Source organism: Copidosoma floridanum, unplaced genomic scaffold, assembly GCF_036245765.1.
Source record: "Copidosoma floridanum isolate Cflo_tuat_1 unplaced genomic scaffold, Cflo_Japanese_pri ptg000007l, whole genome shotgun sequence".
Taxonomy (NCBI): Eukaryota; Metazoa; Arthropoda; class Insecta; order Hymenoptera; family Encyrtidae; genus Copidosoma; species Copidosoma floridanum.
This window is the reverse complement of record NW_028321884.1, coordinates 15,047,430-15,070,725: the sequence shown is the minus strand read 5'-3', so window position 1 is coordinate 15,070,725 and position 23,296 is coordinate 15,047,430. Positions and strand designations below refer to the sequence as shown.

Here is a 23,296-nt window from a genome sequence, read left to right as displayed (position 1 = left end):
TGTTGACTATAGCTATATATCTGAGCGCACAGCCAAAGCAAGCGACGACACGAGTTTTTCTCTTTTGACTGCAACCGAGTATATGCTATATACATTTAACTGACTCTTACTCTCTCGCTCTTGCTTAAATGATATCTATCAATCTTACATTCGATTAAATCGTGAAACTAAATGCTCATATAATAATATGCACAGAATTTGATATCAAAACATTTTTTTTTTTCCGTACGTTAACACTTAATTTGAAATCTAGTATTATTTTGAAAGAATAATCAGCTTAATTTTTTTAAGGATAACAGTTCAGCTATAACCACTGGTTAATTATTTTTCCTCATCATAATTGTTATGAACTGTAGGACAAGCCCTGGAGGTCATCGATGAACATATGTGACTTTAAGATCTCCTACCCTCGAAATTTCGATAGCTAAGGTAGTAAGGGCTTATGCCACTACTGTTCTCGTTTTGCTATCTGAGGATCGATTCCAACTGTCGGCAAATTTTTTTTTTTAACGTGATTCATCATTCTAGTTTATTTTCTTTTTATTTATGTTTTATTTATGTTTTATAAATAATATCAACAAACCCTTTTTTCCCTATACATCGAAATACATTTTTTTAATACTAATTATATTAAACAATTTCATAAGCTGATACTTATCGTTAGCATGGCCATTTCGGAATTTCATAATAATAAAATAATTTCTTAGGATATGAGTATAATTCTTACATTTAAAACTCCAAAGAAAGTAAGAGAGAAAAAATCCTTATACATAATTTTCATTAATTTTAATTTTTTTTTTTCCAAGAAATGATTAAGCTGTTCTGGTCGATATTTTTATCTATCTATACAATAATCATAATCTTCGGAGGCACAAGAAAACTTACATAAAACTCCCTAAACATTTATTTTCCGTCTTTTGTTGTAAAAAAATTTTAGGTATAGCAGCTATACTTATTGTGTTGATTAAATATGTAATTTCAATTTCAATTACATAATGTTGGTTCTAGACCAAACTTTTAATTAGCGTATGTAAGTATCAAAACTTAATACCTTTGAAAATTATGCAACAAAAATCTGAACAGTAATGAAAAACAGATCTTATATATCAAGTTAACTGTTACGTTACTTGAAATTTTTACCTGGTAGTTACAACCACTTGTCACTTACATTATGAATTTCAAAAAAGTAAAAGTTTAACCTTGAACATAATTTTCGATAATTTATAAGAATTTATATGAAATTCCGAAATGGCCATGCTAACGATAAGTATCAGCTTATGAAATTATTTAATATAATTAGTATTAAAAAAATGTATTTCGATGTATAGGGAAAAAAGGGTTTGTTAATATTATTTATAAAACATAAATAAAACATAAATAAAAAGAAAATAAACTAGAATGATGAATCACGTTAAAAAAAAAAATTTGCCGACAGTTGGAATCGATCCTCAGATAGCAAAACGAGAACAGTAGTGGCATAAGCCCTTACTACCTTAGCTATCGAAACTTCGAGGGTAGGAGATCTTAAAGTCACATATGTTCATCGATAACCTCCGGGGCTTGTCCTACAGTTCATAACAATTATGATGAGGACAAATAATTAACCAGTGGTTATAGCTGAACTGTTATCCTTAAAAAAATTAAGCTGATTATTCTTTCAAAATAATACTAGATTTCAAATTAAGTGTTAACGTACGGAAAAAAAAAAATGTTTTGATATCAAATTCTGTGCATATAATTATATGAGCATTTAGTTTCACGATTTAATCGAATGTAAGATTGATAGATATCATTTAGGCAAGAGCGAGAGAGTAAGAGTCAGTTAAATATATATAGCATATACTCGGTTGCAGTCAAAAGAGAAAAACTCGTGTCGTCGCTTGCTTTGGCTGTGCGCTCAGATATATAGCTATAGTCAACATTTCCACTCTTCTCCTCGTAGGCACACATTCGGTATACCCCTTCTACGTGTCGCCAAAATGTGCGCCTATATGCTCATTTCCACGCGAATCCACTTCTCTTCTTGTAGGCGCACGCTCTTCGATACGAGTCTCGCACTCTCGAAAAATGTGCGCCTTGGTTCGACGGCTGGCCGCGGCGGGTCACCCCGATCAGTGGAAAAAAGTTGTCTCACGCCGTAGCATTGGCGTTAGCAATCTCTCTACTCATCTCTGTCATGGCCGCCACGTTGCCCATGATACGGATTGCGTAGCAGCCGTGGTTCTCGTTTGTCAGCCACCGCGGCCGCCATATCGCAGGCGTCGCCGACTGGCGCTCGCGAGTGCACGCGCGCTTGGGACCGCCATATTGGCTGATCACTGTGCGAGCGTTAGCCACTGCCGCCGCCATATTGCAGGCGTCGCCGACTGAAGCTCGCGCGCTTTGAACCGCCACGGCCGCCATGATGCCCGTGTCGCGGATTTGAGGTTTGGCTGCTCGCCGTGCAAGCGTTAGCCCCCGCGGCCGCCATGTTGCCCGCATCGCATGACTGCTGCTCCCAAGTGCACGCGCACTCGAGACCACCACGGTCGCCATGAGGTCCGTGTCGTGGATTTCATGCAGCCAACTGAGCGTCTGGCGCCTTGCTGCCTCGCTCGCAGAGTAGTCATCCTTTCCGAGCGCCTGGTGCCGTGTCGCCTCGCTTACGAAACAGTTGGCTCAGCAGAGTGACTTATAACTGATCAAGAAGCGTCCGCCTCGAGTTCCGTTGATGATTCAACGTCGAACTCATTATATTCATGATTTTCAGGGAAACCGGACAGGCGTCAGCCCTGTTCGCCACACAACAACGGCTTGGCGACGTCATCGCTCGGTTCACGGCCGCTGTAAAGGCCACCGAGACAAGCCACTGGACCCCAGGCCTCGTCACGGCTCGGCTTGAGCTCTTGGACGCCTTCTGGAATGACTTCCAGGTCAACCACGTGGGTTTGTTGACCGCAGAAACCACCGAACACGGCGACGCCGCAAACGACATATACGCCGCCGCAGAGGCCAACTTCGTCGATGCCCGGTCACACCTGTATGACGCTCGGCTCGCACTAGCCCCGCCTGGGACCCACGGGGAAATCCGCCCAGCCGGAGAACCGGCACCACATCGTGGGCCCAAGTGGCCTACGATCACCATCCCGCCCTTCTCGAGACGACGAAAGGACTGGGAATCCTTCAGGGACCTGTTCCGAGCCCTCATACACGACGACAAGCAGCTAACGGACGTTGAGAGACTCTATTATTTAAAGTCACTCACTTAAGGCGATGCCGAGGCCGTCTTGGACTCCGTGCAGATCTTTGGGTCCAACTACCCGACAGCCTGGAGCCTACTCGAGGCCCGCTATGAGCATCGGCGGTTCCTCGTGCAGGACCACGTTGCGGTGCTCCGCAACATCAAGCCTCTGCGGGACGAAACAGCCGGAGGTCTCCAAGCGCTGTTGGACACGCTTGAACGTCATCGCGATCAGCTTAGTGCTCTCGGCCGCCCTGTCGCCTCCTGGGATGATTGGTTCATCGCGTTTGCAGCAACGGGCATGGACGCCTCCACAAGACGTGCTTGGGAAGACGAGCTGGAGAAGCTGGAGATTTCCAGTGACGTGCCCGGTGATTCCTGGGCCACCTTTACCATGCTGGCTGCGTTTCTGCGGCGCAGATGCCGCACTCTCAGCTCCGTAGAGGCTTCTCATCTAGCGCGCTCAGCTGGCTCCGTCGGCTCACAAGGGCCCTCCTCGACGCACGCAGGGCGCAATTTCCGCTCCCTCACGACCCAGAAGGCCCCAGCGAACTGTCCGGCTTGTCACGAACCCCACTATCTCGGGCATTGCGGTCAGTTCCGGGATCTGAATCCAGCCACCAAGATGCACATCATATTCCAGGAGAAGTTATGCTTCAACTGCCTGAAGCCAGGGCACTCACTGCATGACTACCCCTCCAAGTCGGTCTGCCAGCGCTGCCAGGCGGCGCACCACAGTCTGCTGCACGACAGCCGCAAGCGCCTGTCCAAAGCTCCAGGATCTTCGGACCCACCCAAGCATGCGAAGCCAACCAGCTCCGATCTCCTCAAGACTCCTGATGAGTCCCGGCAATGACTCGCGGTGCTTCCGACCGCGCTCGTCCAACTCAGCGGCGGCCGAGGGCCCATCGTCACCGTGAGAGCCCTCCTCGACCCTTGCTCTGAGATCTCGGCTATCTCTCTCAAGCTCGCTCGCTGACTGAAGGCCCCTTTGGAGGATTCTAGAACCAGCGTATCGAGCATCGGCGGCGAACACGCCGTAACGTCGACACTCCGCGCCAGCCTGCGCCTGATGCCAGGGGATGGCACCCCCAGTTTGCATCTGAAGGCGCTGTGCATACCCCAACTCGGTCTTTCAACTCCTCCGGCCCCGCTTGACCCCAGCATCCTGCGAGTCTGGGCCAGCCTGCAGGACCTAGCCAACCCCGACTTTGGCCTTCTTCGTGCGGTCGATATTCTCATCGGCGCTGAGGTCTACAGCCGCCTGCTGCGCCCTGGGTATCATCAGCGTGGAGAGATCGTCGGTCAGCATACAGCACTCAGCTGGACTTTAGTCGGGTGTGCTCCTGGGCGCCCCTTGGACAGCGCCGTCGCGTGTCCGACATTGCACGATGAGCTGGCTCCACCCTGACATCGCGAGCTCGTTATGCTACTCCAGCGCTTTTGGGAACTTGAAGAGGTGCCCTCCGTCTGCTGCCGCGCGCCCGAGGACATCGACTGCGAGCGGATTTTCGCCAACTACCAGCGCGACGCGGACGGCCGTTATATCATGCGTTTGCCTATGAAGCCCAATGCTGCAACGCTCCTCGGCGATAGCCTGGCTAGCGCCCTGGCCTCACTGCGATATCTACACCGTCGCCTTCAGCGGGACTCAAAGATGGCAACCGAGTATAACCGCTTTATGAGCGAGTACCTCGCCCTCGGTCATATGAAGCAGCTCTCCAGCCAAGAGCTCTCTGAACCGAGCAGCATGGTCTGCTACGTCCCGCACCACGGCATCTGGCAACACGGGAACCTTGGATCAAAGTTGCGGGTCGTGTTTAACGCCTCGCACCCAACCTCGAGCGGCTACAGCCTAAACGACATCCTGCACTCCGGGCCGAGACTCCAGGCCGCACTACCGACAGTCCTGCTGCGATGGCGAAGACATCGCGTCGCCTTCTGCAGTGATGTCCAGATGATGTTCCGCCAAATCTGGGTCGACCCGCGAGACGCAGACCTTCAGCGCATCGTCTGGAGCCCCGATCCGAGTCAGCCGCCTGTACACTATCAACTGCGCACCGTCACTTATGGCGCGACTTGCTCGCCCTACTTGTCACTGCGTGTGATTCAACAACTCTGCCATGACGAAGGACACTTGTGGCCGGACGCCGTACCTGTCGTCATGAACGATCGGTACGTGGATGACATCCTCTCGGGTGCCGATGACCTCGAAACGGCCCGCCAGCTTCGGGATCAACTAATCGGTCTGCTGCGCTCAGGCGGATTTCCACTCCGGAAATGGGTAGCCAATGACGCCAAACTTCTGGCTGACCTCACCCAGGAAGCTTGCCTGTGCCCTACGTGGCGTGAACTCAGCGACGCCGGCCTCGTCAGCGAGTTTGGCATCAGCTGGGACCCAGCCTCGGATACTTTCCGGCTCACACCCCCGGCAGCTCGAGAACAGGACACCAAGCGGAGCATCCTTGCTTGACTCGCGAGCCTCTTCGATCCTTGCGGTTGGCTCGCGCCGATCATACTCCAAGCCAAGCTCCTTGTGCAGGATCTCTGGCGCGCCCGGTTAGATTGGGATGAGGTCGTGCCTGCATCAATGAATCTTCGATGGTCAGCTTTTACCACTGAGCTGAAATCAATCCAAGGCTTCTCCATTTCACGTTGGATTAAATCTTCGGCTCCGTCGAAGATTTACCTCCACGCCTTTTCAGACGCCAGCCGCCGTGCGATGGGCGCGGTGGTGTACTTCCAGCTGCAGGACTCCTCAGGGCAAGTCCACTGCCACATTCTGCTGGCCAAGACGAAACTTGCGCCCATCCGAAGCCTCAAGCCGTCAGCCACGCCCCAGGCTCGCATGACGATCCCTCGCCTTGAGCTGCGTGCCGCGCTGCTTGCTGCGAAACTACTGCGCTTGGTCGTCAGCGAGTGGAATATCCCTATTGAGCAATGCTACTCTCGGTGCGACCCTCAAGTCGTTCTACGCTGGCTCCGCTCCGCCGAGCCGACCAACCACGCTCTCGTCGACAACTACGTCGCCCACATCCAGGAGGTACTGCCACCGCACATCTGGCGCTATGTGCCTACTCATGACAATCCTGCTGATGTGGCGTCTTGAGGCACCGATGCCCAGACTCTACACCGCCAGCAGACATGGTGGACTGGCCCTTCCTGGCTGTCCGAAGGCCCTGATCGTTGGCCCCAGAAGCCCTCCGAGCCGCCACAGCCCTCACCTCCTCGCCTCTGCAACGTCACGCAAAAGGTCGAGTTCGACCTTCTCCGACTGTTCTCCGATCTGGGCGTCCTCTTGCGCACCCTCACCCACCTGCGTCGGTGGGCGAGACTCCATCTCGGTCGAGCCCCTATACGACCGATGCTCTCAGCACCGACGGCTACCAAGTTGACCGATGCCTACCTCGCTTGCGTGCGCTTGAGCCAGCAGCGTGCCTTCTCTGATGAACTTGCACTGCTTCGCACCGGCCGCGCCCTTCTTAAGCGGCATTCACTGACATCGCTCGCAGCCTTCGTCCATACAGACGGCGTTCTGCGTGTGGGCGGTCGCCTCCAGCACGCCGAGATGACCTTCGCGGAGCGACACCCACCCATCCTTGACGGCGCTTGCCCTCTCGCCACGCTTACGATCGCGTGGGCCCATCACCGAGCGCTCCACGGGGGCTTTCGCATCACCAGCACGTACATCGTCAAGCGTGCTTGGATCATCGGTGGCTCCCGGAAAGTCAAGGCTTTCCACGTCCTCGCAGCTAAGGGCCGAGGCGTTCGCACCACGAAGGGTTACATCGCCATATTTGTCTGTCTTACCACGAAGGCACTACATCTGGAGCTCGTAGGCGATCTATCAACCGTCTTCTTTCTTGGGGCTCTCACCCGCTTCTCTGGGCGCCGGGGAAAACCGTCTGAACTCTGAAGCGACAACGCGACGTGCTTCCATCGAGCTGACACCGAGTTGCGCGACGCGCTCCGTCTTGCTGAGCACCGGTGGGACCTCGTCGCGGGTGCCCTAGCGGATCAAGGTATCGAGTGGCATTTTATTCCACCCGGGGCCCCTCACTTTGGAGGTCTCTGGGAGGCCACGGTCAAGTCCGTCAAAGGTCATCTCCGACGAGTCATGGGCTCGCGGCACCTGACGTACGAGGAGTTCTCAACCGTCTTGGTCGGGATCGAAGCTGTCCTCAACAACCGACCCCTCACTCCACTGTCGGGCGACACGGACGACCTGGGCGTGCTGACCCCCGGTCACTTCCTCATCGGAGCACCCCTCAATTCAATCATTGAGGCCGCGCCACCCGATCAGGATCTCGACCATCTGGCTCACTGGGAGCTTGTCCGGGGCATCAGAGCACAATTCTGGGCCCGATGGAGTCGGGAGTATCTTAATACTCTTCAACAGCGATCGAAGTGGATCACTCCTCATCGGAACCTGACCTTGGGTGATATCGTTGCCGTCCTTGACTCATCTCTACTCTCAACCGACGGCTGCTGGCCTCTCGGCCGCGTAACTGGTGTTCACCCTGGCCCGGACGGCCTCGTACGCGCTCTGACCGTCCGAACGGCGACGGGAGAATACACCAGGCCAATCACGAAAGTCACGCTGCTTCACGTGATAACCCGGACCGCCTCTCAGCCTGCATCACCCGGAGACGAAACCGCTCTGAATACGGCGGGCGGGACTTGAAGTTTCGTTCCTAGAACGAGGCGGGCGGGATGTTTCGTTCGACGATATACTGTCGGTCGGCCCCCCCTCCTGATCGTCTCGGCGCTTCATTACGCCGCTGCCGCTGGCATCGACGGCCTGTGCCGGGACCAGCTCAGTTCGTCTCTTGACACACAGGTTCACGCATCAGCTGGCCAGCTACAAGCCTCTACCAGCCAAGTCACACCACCAGCAGCCAGCAAGCCGCTCGAGACAGCTAGTCCACCAACAATATCAGCAGAGCATAGTACGCAGAAAGCACGCTATTCATTGTCGCCGGGTCCGCTTCCCTTGTACTCAAAAAATAAAGAGTTTCTCAAACACTCACATAAATATGACACAGGTTATAATGCTTTTAGTGTTCATAAATATGGGATACTTTTGACTTACAATTCAACTATTAAAAATGATGATTAAAAAACACTTTTGATATAGTTTATCTCATACAATTCAAAAGTTTTTCTAAAATTTTTCTTGCAGCATCAGACATTTCAAATGTTTTTTTATATTTAAGTTAATTATAAATAAAACAACTTAATTACGGAAAACTTTGACGATGAGCCTCGAGTAAAGCTTATGGAAGATATCAGCTGGGCACTGCTAAAAATCTTATTTGACAGTGTGTCTCCCAAAGAAACACGTTGAAGTATCCTCCTCCCCAACAACCTTGTGAAATGTAAAAAGTTACTTTTTTTAACTCTTATACCACACGTTTTTTAATAGTAATGTTCTTATTACTTCAAGTGTTTTTACAAATTCAACTAAGTAAAGTAGACATAATATAACTATTAATATGTATCTAATGAAATCTATTTTAAATATCAGAAGCGGTAAAAATGTTTCGGATGAAGTACGCACTATGTGAGTACAGAAGCGACATGTATTCGCACACTCGTTTGTAATAATCTTTCGTTCGCGTATAAGTCCTTGTCTGCTCAATCATATGTTTTAAAATATACTTTCTAAATGAAATTTATACGCCAATTTTTCAAGAGTACACTATAATTCAAGAGCTACTGAATGCTTTCAATCTCATTTCACATTTTTACAAATCATCTATCTGTGACCATGATGCTTTATTTGTAATAATTTTATTTGTGTACTTGTTTTACAGTACATTTTAATTGTGGAACATATACTTATTTAGCATTATTTTTTTCTTCACAATTTATTTTAAAAACTCGTCAATATTGTAATTTGTAATTTTTGTTTTTAAGTAAAAAAATCTTTGTATGAAGATCGAATACAAACAACCAAGCATTAGATTTTTTACTGTAGTTTTTTTGTGCAGTTAAATGTAATTTTTATTAATAATGTTTTTACAGAACCAGTAGTACCTACAATTGTTTACACCAACATGAACGACACAGAAAAAGTTTTGTCGTGGATGGATGCTCCAAACACGCTTACTTTAGTGTGTAAGGCTAGAGGGTCACCAGAGCCTCATATCACGTGGCAAATAAATGGCGCACCCTTGAAGTTATCGCATGTATTCAGCTTAGCTGAAAATAACCAAAAATTAAAAATAAAATATCTTTTTATTAGTAATAATAAAAATTATTCCTGTATTGCGGAGAATCGTTTTGGAAAAGTACAAAAATGTATAAAATTTATAATAAATGGTGCTTTAAATTTAAAATTTATTGACTTATTCTTCCTCATCAAAAGGTTTTCAAATAATTTATTTGTTTTTCAAGTCCTGAAAGATCGTGGTCGTATCAACTAACTTGAAAGTTCAACTATAGGATTCAGATTTTTCGAAATAAAGAGGAACATTCAATTACATGATGTTCAAATGATGCTTAGGTACTTTCACATGAATTTATGATCCTGTAACAATAGTACTTACAGTATGAAATAAAAATATACATTACACATAACAAAAAACTGATCATAAAATAAAATCGTTGTCATCTCTTAAATCCATGTTTTTCCGACATTTTCTCCAATGTACTTTGGGCATTCGGCATATCGGTAGTTACTTCTTAATAATCATTATCATTCCTCGTGAAAACATTTTTAATTTCTTGACTTAAATGTTTAAAAAAAAAAATAAGTTTGTGTGTTTTACTTAAGTTTAATTCAACTTAGTGGATTTTAATTCATATCAAATGTTTCCGAAGATACTCTACACTAAAGCTAATAAAATGAAAGTTGTGCAACTAGAATCCTAATTAAAAATGTATAAAACAAACAGATAAAAATAATATTTTGATACTAACAATATTACTAACGTAAAATATATCATGCACTGTTTAGTTACAGTATGAAATTAACTATGAAAAAATTGTAATAAACCAGTATAACGAATTAGTTCTTATAAATTATTTGTCCATGTACGAAAACTTCAGCTAAGAAATAAAAAACTAATTTCAATGAATATTAATGTTACTAAAAAACTGTGTATTGGCCTTACTGTTTTATAATTATAAAAGTCCTGAGACTAGACAAAAGTACTAAGTACAAGAGTTCTTTTTTTTTCTCTCGCTCTGTTTTTTTCGGCATAATTGGGTTTCTTAAAAATTTAGTCACGTAAATATCATAATCGGTATGACGATATGACTGGTACAGGAAGTATGAGCTTAACTAAGACTTGTTAATAGCACTTTGTTCACAAAAAGTTTTTTTTGTTGTTGTCTACGATATTTTAGTAAAGTATTTTTTTTTCCACGGTATTTCGTAAGCTAATAATTTATGACTTAAATGCAAGAAACAAAAGAACTCTTTAGCTGCATTATTAGGTTTAATAGCTGTTTCGTCAAGTCATAATTAGAATCGGTATGTTGATAAGACTTGGTCTCCCTATTTTCTTGCTTTCTCATTCGTGAGCTACTGCTGTGAGCATTACAAACATCTATATTCAATACGTGCCAGACATGAAGACATCAAACTGATATTCTTTTGTTTCAACGTTTAGTTCATTAGTAGCTAAGTCGTGCAGCTACACAAGTTAGGTGAAAATAAGATATTGCGATAAACCAAAGACAATAGGCATAGTACACGATGTTAAGTCTTCAAAAACCGAAGGACTCATCGCTAATTCTGCGATGGACGATCCTAGTTCTTTTCCTTAACTTACTCTCAGGTTTGCCATCCAAAATTACTACTGATATCACACCATTATTTTTGTTTAGGATTTAACGATATGCGTTACTATATACAAACCATGTACACATAGTTCTACAATGGTGTCTGTATCAAAAAACTTTTGTAGCTTCATAATTAATAGTACCTCTTCGCTTTATGCAAAGTCATTAAAGTAATGCTTTTGTTTCGCCATAGTTAACTCTTTTCATAAATACTTAAAAAACCTCATAAGTTAGCACTAATGCGTATGCTTCTGGAACTTTGAATTGAATATAAAATATTATGACAATGACATCACTGTTAATTTATTAATACTACCCAGGCTGTTGTGGACGCAAACTCCAGCTCCATCCCAATTTGACGGAGTTGCAGATAAACGAAGGAGAATCTCTAGAAATTACTTGCAAGAGCAGCCATCGCGTGTATTTTAATTATCCAGACAAAAATGAAGACAGCGTAAGTTGCAAGAGTAGTATATCTTACGTTTATTAGTTTTTATATAATAATTTTAAAGAAACAATTTTTGAAAACGGTGATATCCGTGTCAGTAATTACTAATGAGCACTAGTGTTAATTAATACAGTTTATAATAATAAAGGCTAAACAATAGCAGAATAAAAATTATCTCATCAACCGTAATCATAAGTTAATTGAATAATTTAAGAAATATTCTGCAAAAGTTAAGTATCAGTATTTGTTTTGAAATTGGATTTTTAATATACTTAAAGCATTTATAACTTCTTTGTCAATGTCCCGATAAGATACTCATCGAATTGTTATAATATTTTTCTAATAAGAGTACAAAAGATTCTTTAACTTTAAGAAAATTGTATCTGCAAGAATAACAAATTGCATTTTCTTGGCTTTAACTCGGGCATATATCCCTGAAAGTAGGGTTTTTAATATCTCGTCTTTTCAGACTTTTTTTAATTTCGTTGAAAGTATGTTCATTAATTAATTATCGTTCACAATGTAACAGCGTTCCAGCTGATAGAGATGGGCATGGCCATATTTAACTTTTGTCCTCGCTTTAGTGCTGTTGCAAGAGACTGCGAAGCTTTGAATCTTCTATCTCTCTTCCTTTTATAGTCACTATTTAGTTTGAAACCCCCGCATTTGCTGTCTACAGGTATACAGTAAAACGTATTGTAAATTATCTATGATTCCTTTTGTCAAAATCCTGATGAGATGCAAATATGCCTAACGAAGGTGTAACATATTCTTAAACTCCCAAAATAAAGAATAATCTATGATCCTTAAGTGCAGTTTAGAATGAAACGTTATTTGGTCAGATATAATGAGATACAACTTTTAATTTGGCCGAACTTAATGCACCATCCAATTATAGTTGGGTCTTGCGTGAATGACAAAGGGGATTTTTTCGATAGGTTTCAGGTACTAGAAATTGTTTAAGTTCTGCTGTAGATTGTAATATTGCTAATATGTCATTTACTATGCCTTTGGGCTAGTAAAAAAAAAACTTTAAGTTAGAAGTTCTAACAGGCATTATGTGAAAAAAATTGCGATAAAGAGGCGTAAAACATGAAATCCAGCCATCATTGCCTTAATCAGTCAATCAAGTATAATTATTTGTTTCATTGTATTTCATATAAATTCTACTTCGTTTTCTTTTTTCTTTCGGAATGATTTTACATCGGCCCTTGCTATGTGTAGGAAAAAGGTCAAACATAATTAAAAGGTTAACATTAAAGTTATTATTTGTACATTGTAAGATACTAATGTAGAATGAGAGGTAGATTAAATTATCAAAAAGTATATTCTAATCGTCTTACATTGGGTTTTCTCTTACCACAGTAAATAAAAATTAAAAAAAAAAACAAAGTTCGACTTACATGTTTACTATAATTACTAGATAATCATATCTCAGTACAATATTACTCGTGATGAAAAAGATGGAATAACAACATTTCAACGAGCGTCCCTTGTCTTTGGTGACTCTGGCTGGTACAACTGCACTAGTAAGAGGGATACCATCGTAGAAGTAAATTCCCACAATTTAAATACCAGTGGAATATACATTTTTGTTAAATGTATGTAATGATTTTTTTTTTCTCTTGTTTTTTATTCTTGTTTAATTCAGTTGAGTTTACATAAATACTAAAAGGAAGATACGCAAAGTAACGCAGTTTTTTTATATTATGCAGCAAATAGAAGCACTTTCGTACAAACATCTAATAACCTCTTGAAACGCAAAGTACGTATTGGTGATCAGGTAGTTCTGCCGTGCCGTCCAACATCCCCCAAATTCAACGTAACGCTTACAACTCTTGATGGTTTGGTATGCCCCTTATTTCATTTTTAAGATATTAACTTTCTATTTGTAAGCATATAGTGCACATAAATTTATTTATGTTATTTATGTAGGAGCCCCAGATGGTGATCAGCAAATGGGCCAGTTTTGATCCAAAATTGGGTTTTGTCATCCAAAAATCAGAACTTTCGGATAGCAGCAACTATACTTGTGAAATAAACCAAGATGGTTTCACGCAAAAAATATACGTTGAGCTTTTGGTCATTAAAAAAGAGCAGAAAAAACCAGTGATTACAATAAACGGCCTGGAACATGTCGTTGTTGGCTCCACATTGAACATCAGTTGTACAGTTGAGATTGAAAAAAATAATCCGTACAACATCACCTGGGAGACTCCCCGTGATTCGGTAAAAGAAAATCACACGTACATTACTATGAAAGCCACTTTTATCTTTTACAGAAAAATGCGTAAGATTAAGAATACACATTTATAACAATGACAGGCATTTTTTACTGATAAGGAAAAATTGATAAAGACACAATGAAATTGAAATAATAATCCAACGCCAATTTCTAGTACTTATATTTAGTCTTATAATATTAATCAATCATTATTCCATTTTACTACAAAAATCATTGGCAAGAAAATTTTTTTGATCATCAAATTAACTTTTCATCCCAATTCAGAGTTTTGCATGAAACATCACTGTCATTCATATAAACTTAAAAGACTTACTAGAAATATGTGTTTATTAGATTCCGAGGAAAACTTATAATCATGTTGAAGAAAACAAAAGTCACTCTAGTTTGGTAACATCTAGTCTTATCCTGAACAATGTTAGTAACGATGACGAAGGTAATTATACGTGCAAAGTTAAATCGTTGCAGAGTGAAGATCAGAATACAAATATTTTTCTAAGTATATACGGTAAGTAATCTATTATAATGTACTTTTCCACGCTTGTTTATCATTCTATCAATGTATAGATCACAACTAATCTGACTAGTAAATATATAGGTACTGTAATGACTTATCCTGATGATAATTACAGATCCTGAGAAAATATACCTAAACTTGACTTATGAAAAAGGAAAAAGTTTTTTCGCAGCAGTATATGGCCATCCAGTAACTTTTGTTGCTCATATTGATGCGTATCCACATCCAACTCTTAAGTGGTATAATTATTATTTATTCCTTACAAAAAATTGTCCTTTGCATTGAAAATGTATGATTCATAGAACATATATAAAACCCTAAAATAACGTTCCAGGTTAGGTTCTAGAAATTCTGTTATTAAATCAGAAGGTAATTTTATGATTCGTAATACAAAATCATCAATTAGTTTAACGATCAAAAACGCAACCAGAATCAATAATGGGATTTATACTCTTCGAGCAAATAATTCTGCACGAACCAAATCCTTGTATTTTAAACTTAATACTCATTGTACGTACAACACTCAATTAAGTTCATTAATTTTTTTTATGTAATTTTTTTCAAGACCTTGTTCATTCAACGTATTCATTATTTGCAGCACCAGATGAAGTTCCAAAGGTTTTTCTTACCGATGTAAGTGGCTTCAAATATTTGTACCCTATTAACAAGAATGCAACCTTTAAATGTAGTAGCTACGGTTACCCAAAAGCGAATATATCATGGTTCTTCAAGCAGTGCCCAACAAATTCTTATGATCACTGCAACGTCCTGAAACTGAAGGTTGTATACTCTTAATCAAATAAAAACCTTTATTAATTGATACATAATTACATGATATTATATTCAAGTATGTTGAGGTGTTTCGAAGTTTTAAATAAATTTTGAACAATAAAAGAAGTGAACAATACTTCTCAAAACGTATAGTACTAAGACAATTTAAAGTCATCATGGTGGCGTTGCATGTAAACTCTCTGGGCGCGTCGTGCGAACGCTAAAACATCTACTTAAGTTCACAGTTACAACAGTGAAATTAACTTATACCATTATCAAAAAATACGTTTTTAATAATGTTTTTCCTCAGCTTTCCAATACAGTTATCGGTTATTAAAAATCTTATTTTCTAACCTCTAGAAAAAAACGAAAGGTTTTATATCCCAAAAAGAGCATTTTGATTTTTTTTTTTTGATAGTGTTTCAAAGAGCAGATTTCAATATATCAGATTAACTTTTTTCAAACGGAAGATTTTTTTGAGAGAAATATGGCGATAAGTATAATACGTGGTAATAGACATGCATAAATCTGAAACGCATGCAGTATTGTACTTCATACTAAATATTATACAGAGTATCCAAAAATATAGAGTATCCAAAAATATTTAAAACAATAATTTGTTATGTTTTTTTTTGTTTTCTTAAGGTTAAAAACTCATTTTTTTATAGACTAATAGTTCCATTAGAAAGATAACTTACATCAGATTTTAATGTTGTAATAGTGACTGAAAAAAAAGTGTTTTGGATTTTGCGCGCTGCACAGGGAGAATTAACGTTGTACTCTAGGACTAACTGCGGAAAAAGACGTAAAGTAATAGATAAGTATTATTTATCAATTATCAAGTGATAAGAAAATTTTAAAAGTGGTATATTAAGAAATTAATGCCTAATAAAGAATTATATGGCTTACGTTATCACAAAGCAATTATAAATACAAAAGGCAAACGTTTTAGAATCGTTAGGCAAAATCATTAAAAAATTAAGTATGATAGTTTTTATGGAAAATATACACAAGAATAGTGATCCATGTCTGGTCTCTGCAAAAAGCCCTCCGCCAGTTTTTCAAAATCCGTTTTCCAGTTGTTCTATTCGCGTGGGAAGATACTACACCATAAAGACTTGCAGTGAAGCTTCTCCCTCCTTTTAATGTTTGAAAGAATGCATAAACATCCATAAGTATGAAGGGGCCAATATCTTATTAACACTTGTTTTCAGGGCAGAGAAATTGAATCACCGTATACTGATGCAGTTTATTCCAGAATAACAATAAACGTTACTACACTTGGCATTTTGAATTGCAAAGCTTGTCATCATCATTTGTGTTTTTTGAAACAAAAAGATATTTCAATTGTTGGTGAGTAAATATTTACTATGCTTTTATTTATAATTTCTTATAAAGGGAAGGGGGGAAATTAGGAAAAAAACGTTTTAAGTTTTCATTGTCAATTAGTGCTCGATAAGTCTCCTTGATGTTGACATTTCCAAATTCAACTAATGTTTTACAATAATCTTTTTTTTTTGTTAAGACAAAGAGGATTTTAAAGAACACCTCGAAATTGTTAAGGACCAAACAGACTTTTTCGTTGGTGATAACGTTACTTTTACTTGTGCTTTCATTAATTATATGTTCAAAAATGTTGCATGGTTCAAACGATTGCCTTTTACAAATAATTATGGTAAGCTATCAAGAGACTTACATTATATACATTATTTTATAATATGTTTCAACAAAACAAAAACTCTACCTAGTTTACATCTAATTCTAGAAAATATGAATATCACGTGGAAAAACTCCAGTTACATCAATCGAGCTGTTTTCTCAATTAAAAACGTGCAAATATCTGATCAAGCAAACTACTATTGCAAAGGGCAGTACGTACAAGGTGGCGATATTAAAAAAAGTTTCAACCTCAGAGTCAAAGGTAAAAATGATTTTATCGATAATCATAATAGTAATGATTATTATTAGTATAGTTATCATATTTATTAAAACTACAGTAATGAGAATTGTGAAGAATTATACAAATCAAGTACGAAAATTCTTTTTTTTTTCAATGTTAGAAATGATTTGTTGATGCAGATAAGAATCGTAAGTGCAGCTAAGGACGAGCTAAAGAAGTTCAGAAAAATTGTTAAGATCTGAAATATAATATTAAAATTATGAACCATAAATTTGGTTCTACTTAATGAGTAGTTAAAAATTGATGAATACTTCGTTGCCTAATATTTTGCTTAAAGTTCAATTGCTCAATATTTTAAGTATAGAAAAAAGTAATGTTACCATCATATTTTCGTTATCATGCATTACACTGGGAAGAAAAACTAAATTTGCTGTTACATGTTTTGCTAGTTTAATTCTATACTCCAGACACATTAGACTGATTATTTTGTATTGTAAAATTTCAGTCTAGTATACTAAACTCAAATAAATGAGAAAAATCGTTACCTGCCTCCTTGATATCACCCCTTTGACATCTACTCCCAAACTTGTGAGTTGCTTAATAATTTTTTTCAGCTGAAAAGTAGTGGTAGACAAAATGAGTAGGAAAAAAAAGTTAAACAAGTTCTACCCTTGGTAATTGACAGGATTTAGGATTTAACATAAATCATAAATTGACATGTCTTGTATGATGTCACATTCACAGTGAATATTTATATTTTTGCACTACATGCTTCCGTTAACGTGAATAACTAACATTCATGAAATTGTGGTGGAATACGGATGACATCAAGGGATAAAGGCACATGTGCTTATTAAAAAAAACAACAAACCAGGGGGTACTAATGGATCATGGGACCCATGGTAAGAACGAAGTTCTTTAAACATGAGATGGGTATGGACACAATTTCTAAGGTAACAAGGGGTTCGCCAGATCCACAGGAAGAACGAAGCTCTGTAAACGTTAGTACTGCATTCATGTTGTTTACTAAAACAAACACTTGAAAAACGAATAAAATAAAAAAATAAAAAAAATAGTTTACTACTCACGATGGTTGAACTTCGTGAGTAATGTATTTATGCACGATGTTCTCACGAAGTTCAACCATCGTGAGTTCTAAACTACTTATTGTTTTTTTTTTTTCATTCGTTTTTCAAGTTTTTGTTTTCGTAAACAACATGAATGCAGTATTAACGTTTACAGAGCTTCGTTCTTCCTGTGGGTCTGGCAACCCCCTTGTTACCTGAGAAATTGTGTCTATACCCATCTCATGTTTAAAGAACTTCGTTCTTACCGTGGGTCCCATGACCCATTAATACCCCCTGGTTTGTTGTTTTAATTTCCTTTATAATTTTTTCATTTGTTTTTTTTTCTTTTAATTTCTTGTTTTATTTTTTTCTTTATTTCTTGTTGTGTTCTTTTTTTTCATTTCTTGTTTTATTTTTTTTCATATTTCATTTTATTACATTTTTTTCATTTTTTTGTATTTCTTTTATTTAATTTCTTTTTTTATTTTCATATTTAATCTTTTTTTTTTCATTCCCTTTTTTATTTCTTTTTTTTTTCATTCTATTGTATTTATTCATGTCTTTTGTAATTTTATTTTATGTTATATTTATATTACATTTCTTCAATTTAAAAAAAAATTTTTTTTTCACTTACTTTTTTGCGATTTTATAGCCCATTAATACAACTTTTGTTTTATTTTTATATAATTACTCAATGACATTGTGCCATTATTTAATCATCAAATTAAAAATAAGTGCCTATAAAAACCATTAAAATGATATAAAACTCGTATTATATTTATATAATGATCTTACATAATTCATTTACAATTGATTTAATGAATTACTTTATTTATGTAATTATGTGATAATGTAACATAATTTGTTTGTTGAATTCGAAATAAGTGCCTTTAAAAACCATTGATACGTTCTTCAACTCTATTCTACAAGTTTATTTTTTTTTTTTTTTTTTTTTTTTTTTTAGAATTGTAAGAGAAAAAAATTCAAAGTCAAATAAAAATTATTGTGGAAAAATAAAATTAAAATTTGTTTAAAAATTAATTGCTTGGAAGTGTGAGGGGGAATGGTGGGTAAAGGTGTGCAGAAGAGTAACACGGCACGGTTGATATACATATATAGTAGGGAGAGGGGAAGTGTATAGAGAACAGTAGGTGAGGGGGACGGGGTAAGGGGGGAAACTTGATAGGAAGAGACTCTGGGTAAACCACTTTCGTTTCAAAAAAAAAAATCTGTCGGTTTTAAAATTCCAGCCCCCGAGTAACGCGACATAAAGAGCTTTGTTCTAAAAATGCATCTTTATAAGACTGTAGAACAAAAGAAGTAAATGATAAGAACTTACTACTTTTTTTATCCTGATGACAAATAACAGGCCGAATTTGTGACTGATTGGGACTAGCTTATAATTAGGGAATGTGAACATTTGATATTACTTAGAGTGCAGAAAAAAATATTTTTTAAAACCCTAATATTAGTAATTCCCTTACAGTCATATAAAACTTATATCTATTAACTAAAAGCTGTATTTACCCACATCAGTTCTATATATTTACTCATGTTTGTATGCATTTGTATATAAAACCACTATCGTTTATCAAATATCAATATTTATGCTGTAAACACTTTCACTACATTCCTCTAAATCATAAAATCCAATAACTTGTAAGTGAGTTTTAATAATTGCTTACTAGAGTCTTAATTTATGTCTTCAAATTTATATGAAATATGTATTTCTAAAATGTGTCAATGCATACTATTTAGAAGGCTCAAAAGAGTATAAGTACTATAGTGTATTCTGTAAGAGTAGATGACTTAAACATCTAATACCCACAACGTTTTTATTTGTAGAACCAGAAACACCGACAATTATTCGAACCAATATGAATGACACAGAAAAAATTCTGTCGTGGAGAGATGCTCTAAACACAATTACATTGCTGTGCAAGACTAAAGGGTTACCAGAACCTGATATCACATGGCAAAAGGATGGCTCACCCTTAAAGTTATCGAATCAATTCAGTGTAGCGGAAAGAAATCAAAAATTGATAATAAATTTTCTCTTTGAGTGGGATAGTGGAAATTACTCCTGTCTTGCCAAGAATCGTTTTGGAAAAGTACTGAAATCTATCAAATTTATCGTTAAAAGTAATTAAAATTTCAGGTTTAATGACATACTTTTCTTCGTCAACAGAATTTGAAACGGATGAATTAGACTTACTTACACTAAACGTGGTTTAAATTAACAATTTATTTAAATTTTAGGCCCTGAAAGATCGTTCTAGTTCTGCTTGCTTGAAAGTTGTACAAGGATTTAAATTTTTGGAGAATTAAGAAGGACATTAATTGACTGACACCCAAGTAGTGCTTGGGTACTCTAACATGTATTTATGGCCTTTAAGTCATAGTATTTAAAGTATTAAAAATAAAATTGTTATAATTATAAATGTCTAAGTACTAAATTCAGTTCAACTGACTACCAAACAAAAGTAATTAAAAGTTAAATACCATTTCACTTTATAAGTGGTAATGAACTTTGAAATAGAAATTGTAACGTTGCGATTTCGGCCCCGAATCGACGTTTTCACGTCGACGCGGAGCCGTCCCGATACAACGCACTAAAACACATCATATCACGTACGACACGTAAAACAACAAAATTCTGCGACCCAATACTCTCTCGAACGCCTTGGCTTGGCTCAGCTCTGATCTCTCGATGTAGACTCCTTACCTAGAGGAGGCCCCGCCGCGGACTATCCGTCGGGAGGCGGACAGTTCCCGAGGGAAATGATCAGGATGTGATTATTTCACACTCGTACAAATAAACACACTAACAAGAATTTTACTTTTAGACTACTCTTTATTTCATTTACAAGAGATGAACACTTCTAGAGAATCGACGCTACCTCCGGCGCTAACTCGCAATTCGCAGTACACACACACACACTCTTGCTCTTAAACCCCGCATTCGAACACCTACCTACACATACATGCACACGCATACCCACAGTTCCCGCACTCGACCTCGAGAATGGCTCGTTTTGAGGTTACGACTACCCGGTTCGATTACGAGAGCACTTGGCTACATCGACACGCCTTCGATCACGAGCTACCTCACGCATCAACCCGATGGCGAGAACATACACCACGCATCCTCTCTTGGTCTACAGGGTGTCCTACCGGCGGCTTCACCAGCTGGTTTACCGAGTCTCAGAGAACGCTGCAAACACTCACACACACAAACAAACTCTAAACACACGCATTACGTCCTACCGCAGCGGATAGTCGACCTCTCGCCGACTCCCGAGACTCAGACAACGCTTCGCTTCGAATACACACGCGTATTACGCCCTACCGCAACGGTCAGCCGGCCCCTCGCCGACTCCCGAGACTCAGACAACGCTTCGCTTTACACCCGCGTATTATGCCCTACCGCAGCAGACAGTCGACCTCTCGCCGACTCCCGAGACTCGGACAACGCTTCGCTTCGAATACACACGCGTATTACGCCCTACCGCAGCGGATAGTCGACCTCTCGCCGACTCCCGAGACTCGGACAACGCTTCGCTTTCGATACACACACACACACTCTCACACGCAGTGTTACAGTTTCCCGCCATCTCGAATGCCCTGAATTACCCACGATTCAAGCGATCACGCCCACCAAGCTCTCTTCCCTGACCCGAACGTCTTCCTCTCGAACCAACGAATTCTCGCTCTCTCACTCTTTTAGCAACCTCGACCCCTCATTTACACTTTTTACTCTACTTCACAACCTCAACAACGTCCCTCGTATCTTCAACCACACACACTCATCCATACGTTCGCTTTTTACCCTTACCCTCGAAACATCCTACAATCACACAACCTCACTTAGGCGCCACATACTATGTCCCTCTCCCTCACTTCCCTACTAGTCGCTACCCTTACCATGCACTACGTGAGATACCTTTAGGCCCCCATCTCCGGGGAGTTATCGGCGTCGTGTCCTCGCGATGTCGCCCACTGCCATCTTGCTCTTCGTGATTGCGTAGTCTTTAGCCAGGCTGCAGATGATGCCTCCCGTAGATCGCCAAGAGCTGGAGACGGACGTAGGTTGAACGACGTCTCGATGGCGCACACGCTCAACATCATTCCCGCATGAAGGCCCGTCAAGGAGTCCTCTCAGTCTCGCTGCTCGCGTCCTACTGCCTCAAAATCTCTTCTATCTCTTTCTTTCCCCTACCTCTCTCATACGACTCAGCTCGCACACGTCTCGCTCTTCCACTTAACTACACGTATATACACAAACTCCCTATATTCCCGGCGCATTACAGATTACAGTTCTACAGAAGACCCGATCCACACTAAAATGAACATATATATATATATATATATATATATATATATATATCTCTCTGCGCACACAGTACTAACGTTAACATCACTTATAGTCCCTTAATTGCACATTTCTTCTTATTATTCCCGCTTTTTCCGCTCGCGCTTCTCTTTGCTCGTCTCACTGGCTACATGTCTCTGTCGTCCTCTCCTTTTTCCTCGCATGAAACATAATGAAACACAACATACGTACACAGGGCATTAAAACAAGCCTAAAACCTCAAATTTTACATCGAGTCGAGTTTTGGTGTTTTTCGGGCTAATATGAAAAATGACCCCGTCATATTCCCCCCCACTAGAACGGACATTTCCTCAAATGCTCCGTTCTACACCAAAAGTCAACGTCAATATTAAAGTGACACAAGTTACTCACCCGGGTGGTCCGAATCCACATTGCAATCTTCGTACATGTTTATCGCGTATCTCCTCCACTGTAATACTCGGGCTGGTCCAACCTGAAGTGATCGATGGTGGCTCTCACGTAGGGAACTGCTAGGGAACACACAAAAAAAGAAAACAGAACCTTGTCGCACACTTCATCTGGTTCTCGTTTATTCACGCGCCGATATTGACTTTGACTGCCGTCATAAAATGTACAAGTAATAATAGAAATGTACGAGTAGTATATTGAACACCAATTTAAGTGAAGTTAAATATAATATAACCAATCAGTACTTGTTTTAGATAACACTTTTGACTTCAAAGGAGAATGAGCAACGAAATAAGTTTTAATAGTAACCAATGCATTTTTAGGCTCTTTCAGGCTACCCAAATCTTTTTTTGTTGATGATGTAATCCACTTGGCATCATCATGTGAGTTTAACATTTATTAAAGTGCTGAAAGTAAAAACTCGGGGATTTTCCTAAGGCTCGTTAATACAATTCCTTTTTTAGTACATATATTTTACTCAGTAAAACTAAACATTAACAAGCGGCTAAATTTATGCAAAAACTGCGTTTTATGGCGTT

The 23,296-nt window shown here is 39.9% G+C and overlaps 4 protein-coding genes across 4 annotated transcripts; all 4 read left to right on the top strand.

The window, feature by feature from the left end:
- Positions 1-2,533: 2,533 nt before the first annotated feature.
- LOC149375438 (uncharacterized) lies at positions 2,534-4,076 on the top strand. Its single transcript, XM_089589116.1, has 3 exons — positions 2,534-2,601; positions 2,750-3,212; positions 3,282-4,076. Exons 1-3 carry the CDS (start codon positions 2,534-2,536, stop codon positions 4,074-4,076), a joined length of 1,326 nt encoding a protein of 441 aa, XP_089445242.1.
- Positions 4,077-4,646: 570 nt separating this feature from the next.
- LOC106637014 (uncharacterized) lies at positions 4,647-7,904 on the top strand. Its single transcript, XM_089589115.1, has 4 exons — positions 4,647-5,687; positions 5,763-6,317; positions 6,363-7,051; positions 7,139-7,904. The coding sequence occupies exons 1-4, from the start codon at positions 4,647-4,649 to the stop codon at positions 7,902-7,904; spliced, it is 3,051 nt and encodes a 1,016-aa protein (XP_089445241.1).
- Positions 7,905-13,187: 5,283 nt separating this feature from the next.
- LOC149375437 (vascular endothelial growth factor receptor 1-like) lies at positions 13,188-14,217 on the top strand. Its single transcript, XM_089589114.1, has 3 exons — positions 13,188-13,308; positions 13,395-13,688; positions 14,038-14,217. Exons 2-3 carry the CDS (start codon positions 13,404-13,406, stop codon positions 14,215-14,217), a joined length of 465 nt encoding a protein of 154 aa, XP_089445240.1. The 5' UTR covers positions 13,188-13,308; positions 13,395-13,403.
- A 2,542-nt stretch (positions 14,218-16,759) lies between these two features.
- Positions 16,760-20,275, top strand: LOC106643499 (contactin-5-like). Its single transcript, XM_089589113.1, has 3 exons — positions 16,760-16,910; positions 19,802-20,098; positions 20,216-20,275. Exons 1-3 carry the CDS (start codon positions 16,760-16,762, stop codon positions 20,233-20,235), a joined length of 468 nt encoding a protein of 155 aa, XP_089445239.1. The 3' UTR covers positions 20,236-20,275.
- Positions 20,276-23,296: the final 3,021 nt, after the last annotated feature.

Bases quoted from the DNA above. Each gene is read 5' to 3' on its own strand.
- LOC149375438 (XM_089589116.1), top strand. From the start codon at position 2,534: ATGAGGTCCGTGTCGTGGATTTCATGCAGCCAACTGAGCGTCTGGCGC. The intron at 2,602-2,749 runs GTAGTCATCCTT...CATGATTTTCAG, and splicing joins CTTGCTGCCTCGCTCGCAGA to GGAAACCGGACAGGCGTCAG. The intron at 3,213-3,281 runs GTTGAGAGACTC...GACTCCGTGCAG, and splicing joins ACGACAAGCAGCTAACGGAC to ATCTTTGGGTCCAACTACCC.
- LOC106637014 (XM_089589115.1), top strand. From the start codon at position 4,647: ATGCTACTCCAGCGCTTTTGGGAACTTGAAGAGGTGCCCTCCGTCTGC. The intron at 5,688-5,762 runs GCTTGACTCGCG...CTCCTTGTGCAG, and splicing joins ACACCAAGCGGAGCATCCTT to GATCTCTGGCGCGCCCGGTT. The intron at 7,052-7,138 runs GCTCGTAGGCGA...TGAACTCTGAAG, and splicing joins ACGAAGGCACTACATCTGGA to CGACAACGCGACGTGCTTCC.
- LOC149375437 (XM_089589114.1), top strand. From the start codon at position 13,404: ATGGTGATCAGCAAATGGGCCAGTTTTGATCCAAAATTGGGTTTTGTC. The intron at 13,689-14,037 runs GTAAAAGAAAAT...TGTGTTTATTAG, and splicing joins GGGAGACTCCCCGTGATTCG to ATTCCGAGGAAAACTTATAA.
- LOC106643499 (XM_089589113.1), top strand. From the start codon at position 16,760: ATGAATATCACGTGGAAAAACTCCAGTTACATCAATCGAGCTGTTTTC. The intron at 16,911-19,801 runs GTAAAAATGATT...TTTTATTTGTAG, and splicing joins TTTCAACCTCAGAGTCAAAG to AACCAGAAACACCGACAATT. The intron at 20,099-20,215 runs GTAATTAAAATT...TTTAAATTTTAG, and splicing joins TATCAAATTTATCGTTAAAA to GCCCTGAAAGATCGTTCTAG.